This window comes from Austrofundulus limnaeus, unplaced genomic scaffold (genome assembly GCF_001266775.1).
Source record: "Austrofundulus limnaeus strain Quisiro unplaced genomic scaffold, Austrofundulus_limnaeus-1.0 Scaffold134, whole genome shotgun sequence".
Lineage (NCBI taxonomy): Eukaryota > Metazoa > Chordata > Actinopteri > Cyprinodontiformes > Rivulidae > Austrofundulus > Austrofundulus limnaeus.
In genome coordinates, this window is record NW_013952536.1 from 1135988 (window position 1) to 1142931 (window position 6944).

Here is a 6944-nt window from a genome sequence, read left to right on the forward strand (position 1 = left end):
GGTTTAATTTGTATTGTATTTGCATTATAACTAAATAAAACACACATACAGATTAAAAGAAAAACTCCTGTCAAATAATCACAAGACATTATGACAAACATTTTTTTCCATTCTAACCTGCCCATAACAATTATTTGAACAAATACAAAGGTCAGTCAACGGACCACTCAGGCTTATCAACACAAAATATTTTTTACATAAACAACAAAAATAGACGGTAAATAAAATTGTGATTATAAAGTAAATACATTCAAAAATACTTAATGTAAATATTCAAAATAAAAAAACTAAAAATAAATTTGATAAAGTACAAATGAAAATAAAGCCTTTTTAAACTTTCGCATGGTAGAACCAGAAGCTGCTTTTCATATTAGTGACAAACAATAACAATAACAGCTTTTTGGCAAAATGCTTAAAAATTAATTACAAAAACAAATTTGACAAAGTGCAGATTAAAATATAGCTATATATGCAACCGTATTTGATATTGTTTTGAACTTTTAAAATATTGCATGGTAGAAGCCGAAGCTGCACTTAATATTAGTGAAAAACTTTGGCATTTTTTGGTGGGTTACCTTCATTTTTGCTTCTATTTTTAATTTAATATAAGTTTCCATTCTAGGCAGGTTTCTAAGGTTCTTCTTCTTCATAGTAAAAAAGGTTGTTAAACATCTGAGTAGCGCACTACTGCTACCAGTGGTGAGAAAGTGTATTGCACCTTATTCAAAATCAGTGCGGTCCCACGGCCCTCTGCGGCCAAAAGTTAAAAACTGCTGTTCTTTTGAGGCCCTCAAGGTTGCGCTCACGGCCCACAATTTGGCTCAGCCCATGGGTTAAGAATCTCTCCTTTATAGGTCTGAACGGTACTCAGTGTTAAAACTTGTAATATAAGATATATTTTACGTGACCACTACAGGGTTCCAAATCTGGGAGGGCTTACAGGACCCCTTAACCCTGGGGCCTAGCAGGAGGTAAAGTGGGCCCTGCCCGGGGACACTTCGACATTTGACCGAGTAGTGGTAGAATCGAATCACCATCTCTGGTATCATAGGAACGACTACCCTAACCACTCATCTACAGCTGCCTGAATTGGAAGTAGAAAAGTTTTATTAGTGATTTATGACAAAAGGATGTCAGGAAAAGATCAAAGGAAAGGTTCACAAACAGAAGTTATTAGCAAGAGTTGTATGGTTTGGAGAAAACAGCATTAACAAAAAGGAAACTGTACTGGAAGTGACAGAACTCAAGATACTGAGGTTCTCCTTGGGAGTGACAAGGACAGATTATGATTAGGATTGAGATTATCAAAAGCGCAGCACAGGTCAAATGACAGGAAGGCAAAGTTAGAGGGACCAGACAGAAATGGTTTGGACATGTGCAGAGGGACTGTGGGTATATTGGTTAGATGTTAAAGATGCAGCTGCCAGGAAAACAACAAAATATTTATGGATGTTGTTGGAAAGAACATGAAGATGTCAGAGTGAGATGAAGAAGAATGGCATGTTGTGGTGACCCCTGAGGAAGAAACAAGTGAATATGAAGAAGTTAAAATAGAACAAGTTGACTTGAATGAGTCCAAACAGAAAGAAGCTTCCAGTCAAAGTCAGACAGGGTGTGAAATGTGTGTGCTGGGCTGCAGCTCCATGACTTCATCTAGTGGACAGATAGAAGTACAGCAGCTGATGGCAGCTTCCTCTGCCTCACTCTGCTGTCTGACTGCACTCAACTGAGATGAAACAGAGACCAAGAGCCAACCAGAGGAGGAGCATGTTTATGCATGTTTACAGCCCAAATGATGGAAATAATAACTGATTTGTGTTTCCTCTGCAGGTGAAGGTAGAACATGAGTGTGAGCTGATGTGGATTCACTGAGTTCAGCAGCATGGATCAGTGTGAGGACAGAGAGGAGGGAGTCCCTCCCTCTAAAACCAATCAGAGGTGAGAGAACCATCTCTACCTGTCCACAACTCTTCTCCATGTCACAGCTCAGCATCAACGCTCTGACTTTATTCACAGGAATAAACCTGAACTTGATACAGAACTTGAATCAGAACCGGAACCTAAACCAGAACTCAGCTCTGTGTCCTTAAAGAGCAACATGTCAAGGGATCCTCCTATRACATTCAACCAAAATGTTTCCTCCAGCAAACAGTAAGTGTTCTTCAGAGTTCATATATCTGGATGATATTAAAGATAAAGGTTTTCTGCTGATTTTAAGTTGATTTTTATTTCATTTTTCTCAGACTAAGTTGCTGCTTTCTGTCTGTAAATTGTTTAAAACTTTTTGCTGAACAGGGAGAATTTTTCTGATCAAATGTGAGGTTATAAAGGATGCTGATTGTGTAGTGAACAGAACCAGAACCAAACTGAGCCATCAGCTCTGGTTTTTATTGTTCTCACATTCAGATTATCCATCTGATAGATTTTAGAAAAAAATATGAATGTTGAGCTTGCTGTTGTCTCTATATTAACAGAAACTCTCAGCTGTACAATCCACTTGTCATTTGATAAACAAAGACCCTGCCCTAAAACTCAGGCTTGCAGAGACAGAACCAGAACACGCAGAACTACTTTTATTGTTATTTTTCATTATTTTCTAGGAACAATCTTAATGAATCTTTGAATGGTTTCCTGATTTCCATGTCTCCGTCATTCTGGAACAGAGTCAGAGCCAAGAGTTCTGGTCTAAATCCTCCTTGGTCCTAGTCTCTGGGTGGAATTTCATTTTTGTTCCCAGCAGCTGAAACAAAGAGAGCTTGATTTGTTCAGCAAGTTCTGTAGTTTCAGAAAATTCTCAGAATCAGTGATTTCAGTCTGTGACTCTGAGTCCATCTTCTCATCTTTCGGTCTCTCACAAACACAGAGGAAGCTGCAGTTCCCTGTTCTGCTGCTGTCAATAATCTGGATTGCCAAAGTAGAAACTAGTTAGAGAAGAATTATATGACTGCTGCAGGATGACAATGAAAACTGGAGAAGATGGACTCTAGAATTACAAATGTGGTGTTCTGCATCTGGAAAGGATGGTTTCAGGATGAACATCTAAGAACAAATAATCCCATCCCTTTCACCCAGAATGTTCCAGGATCCAGTCTCAGTAACTGACACCCATCACCATGATTCAACCAGTAAATGTCACTTTTTCTAATAGGATTCACAAAAAACTCAAACCTGAACCTGAACCCGAACCCAGCTGTGTGTCATTGAAGAGTGATCAGTCAATGATTGATGTTATTGATTTTAAATTGGAAGAAATTCCATCAGCAGAGAGGTGAGTTGAATGCTATTTAATCGTTGTCTAAAATGTAACTGAGTTACAGTGCCTTGCATTCGGCCCCCTTGAACTTTTCAAACTTTTACCACATTTCAGGCTTCAAACATAAAAATATAAAATTGCATTTTTTTGTGAAAAATCAACAAGTTGGACACAGTCCTGAAGTGGAACAAAACTTATTGGTTATTTTAAACTTTTTTAACAAATAAAAAAACTGAAAAGTGGGGTGCACAATATTATTCGGCCCCTTTACTTTCAGTGCAGCAAACTCACTCTAGAAGTTGTGAGAATCTCTGAATGATCCAATGTTGTCCTAAATGACTGATGATGATAAATAGAATCCACCTGTGATTGTATCTAATCAAGTCTCCATATAAATGCACCTGCTCTGTGACAGTCTCAGGGTTCTGTTTAAAGTGCAGAGAGCATCATGAAGACCAAGGAACACACCAGGCAGATACTGTTGTGGAGTAGTTTAAAGCCAGATTTGGATACAAAAAGATTTCCCAAGTTTTGAACATCTCAAGGAGCACTGTGCAAGCGATGATATTGAAATGGAAGGAGTATCAGACCACTGCAAATCTACCAAGACCTGGCCGTCCCTCTAAACTTTCATCTCGAACAAAGAGAAGACTGATCAGAGATGCAGCCAAGAGGTCCATGATCTCTCTGAATGAACTGCAGAGACCTACAGCTGAGGTGGGATAATCTGTCCATAGGACAACAATCAGTCATACACTGCACAAATCTGGCCTTTATGGGAGAGTGGCAAGGAGAAAGCCATTGTTAAAAGAAAACCATAAGAAGTCCCGTTTGCAGTTTGCCAGAAGCCATGTTGAGGACACAGCAAACATGTGGAAGAAGGTGCTCTGGTCAGATGAAACCATAATCTAACTTTTTGGCCACAATACAAAACGATATGTTTGGCGTAAAAGCAACACAGCTCATTACCCTGAACACACCATCCCCACGGTCAAACATGGTGGTGGCAGCATCATGGTTTGGGCCTGATTTTCTTCAGCAGGGAKAGGGAAGATGGTTAAAATTGATGGGAAGATGGATGGAGCCAAATACAGGACCATTCTGGAAGAAAACCTGTTAAGAGTCTGCAAAAGACCTGAGACTGGGACGAAGATTTATCTTCCAACATGACAATAATCCAAAACATAAAGCAAACTCTACAATGGAATAGTTCACAAATAAACGTATCCAGGTGTTAGAATGGCCAAGTCAAAGTCCAGACCTGAATCCAATTGAGAATATGTGTAAACAGCTAAAAACTGCTGTTCACAAATGCTCTCCATCCAATCTGACTGAGCTTGAGCTGCTTTGCAAGGAAGAATGGGCATGAATTTCAGTCTCTTGATGTGCAAAACTGATAGAGACATAATCCAAGAGACCAGTAGCTGTAATCACAACAAAGGGTGGTGCTACAAAGTAATAACACAAGGGGGCCGAATAATTTTGCACGTTCAGTTTTTCATTTGTTAAAAGTTTAAAATATCCAACAAATTTCATTCCACTTCCCATTTGTGTCCCACTTGTTGATTCTTCACAAAAAATATAATTTTTATATCTTGTTTGAAGCCTGAAATGTGGTAAAAGGTATAAAAGTTCAAGGGGACTGAATACTTTTGCAAACCACTGTAGTTTCAAACATTCTGATGCATCTCAATAATCCAAGTAGAAAACAATAAAAAAAAAGTTTAAATATGTCCTCTGGATGAGTTCTTTGTTTATTAACAAAGAATAACTCATCAAGAAGACCTGCTCAACCAATTTTAGTCAATCTGAAATCTTTTCATGTTATAAAGTCAACATGATTCCTCAACAGAGTGGACCAGCAAAGATCAGATGTTCCCAGTCCTCAGTCTACCCAGCAGCATCAGAACCAGCTGGACTCCATATTTATGGTGTGTAAATGTCCAACAAGTCTTTCATCTGTTGTGTCCACAGTCATTTCCATGCTGAACTTTGCAGACCAGTGGACTGACTGTCGGTCCAACTTGTAGACCAGTGAACTCTGAATCTGTCCAATAAATAGACCAGTGAACTGTCTGTCTGACCAACATGTAGACCTGTGGACTGTCAGTGTGCCTCAAATGTAGACCAATGGGTTGTCTGTCTATCTAACACATAGACCAGTGACTATATGTCTGTCCCACATGTAGACCACWGGACTGGCTGTCCATCCAAAACATAGACCAGTAGACCATCAGTCTTTCAAAAATGTAGAGCAGTGCACCATCAGTCTGTCCAACATGTAGATCTGTGGCCTGTCTGTCTGTCCAACATGTAGACCAGTGGACTGTCAGTCTGTCTACATGTTGACCAGTGGACTTTTGTCCAACATTTAGAANAGAGGGAGGTCTGGGCCTCCCTTCTGAAGCTGCTGCCCCCGCGACCCGACCCCGGATAGGCGGAAGAAAATGGATGGATGGATGGATGGATATCTAAGAATGACTGTTGTTAGCAAATCTTGTTGTGACTTTAATCATTCTATCTGCTGATGGGGCGATCATGAGCGCCCCAATGGAAGACAGTGGGTTGGTGGTGGATAGAGGAAGGCCCAGCTCCCTGGGCTCTTCCTGACTGCGGGCGCTCGACTCCAGCCCAGCCGCCTGGGAGGGGTGGGTTTGTTTGCCGCTGTTGTCTTAGGCCTCTGAAGCGGTGTCTTCAAACTCCGGTTCGAGGGAAATGATGTCGTCGACTGCCACAAACGCGAAGGCGTCGATGTCTTCTTCCAGCTCCGTGAAGAACTCAGCCCGCCGTCGTCTTTCTTCTAGCGGCAATCTTCTACAAGCTCGGCAGGCGACGTCCGTCGCCATACCCTGGTTGGCATGGTCGGCGCTGAAGATCCTTTCACACACCACATGCAGGTCGGAGGCCTGCATGTATCCAGTGCCGCAGGCGGTGCAAATCTTCGTCTGGCTGGGCATGGTGAAGTTCAAAGRGTAGTTAATAGCTCGGTAGCTGAAGAAAAAGAGGGAGGCGAGCTCCGGGCTGGCCAGCTTATATATGTCCCGGAGGACTATTGGTTTATTCAGAATACGCGCGAGGCACAAAGGGATATCCATCAGCGATAGCCTTAGAGGGCGGAGCTTACCCCAAATAGAACTATGAAGAGGCCTATGGGATTACATTGGAGTTTGACTCAACAGCGCCACCTACATTACATAAACACTTGTAGCTCACTGATACTGTACATCATCCAATCTGCACAGAATTTGGTGTGTGTCATCAGTGACCACCGCTTGCAAAAGCAAGTGAACTCAAGACAAAAAATGATATGTCGGCCATTTTGCATTTCAGGTTTTTGTGGTTTTCTGCCCAACTTCCACCCTGCCACCCTAGAATTCTACCTGTGTCTGGTGACACAACGACTTCAGGCCCTCCAAGGCTAACAGTACTGCTGTCAAACTAAAAATCAAACATTGCTGCTACAGCTAAAATGCTACATTTACCATAACTCAGCACTTTTTTTTGATACATTTGCCTCAAATTTGGGATGGTAGTTCATCACAGTGATCTCCAAACAACTGTATTTTCATATCTTATAACAATTTTCTTAAAAGGAGTTTGGCATGTGGCAATCCTCTCATAGTTTATCCAGGAACTATTCATTGTTAAATTTATTCTTTTTTCTTTGCTTTAAAATATTACAGAGTAAATA

At 40.9% G+C, this 6944-nt stretch overlaps 1 protein-coding gene across 1 annotated transcript in view; it reads left to right on the forward strand.

Moving 5' to 3' along the window:
- Nucleotides 1–6944, forward strand: part of LOC106522678 (NACHT, LRR and PYD domains-containing protein 12-like) — a 43741-nt gene that overhangs the window by 10242 nt on the left and 26555 nt on the right. Inside the window, 4 exon segments of the mRNA XM_014015802.1 lie at nucleotides 1831–1938; nucleotides 2017–2151; nucleotides 3149–3268; nucleotides 5106–5184. Of these exon segments, the coding sequence (XP_013871256.1) occupies nucleotides 1883–1938; nucleotides 2017–2151; nucleotides 3149–3268; nucleotides 5106–5184 (390 nt within the window). The 5' untranslated portion in view covers nucleotides 1831–1882.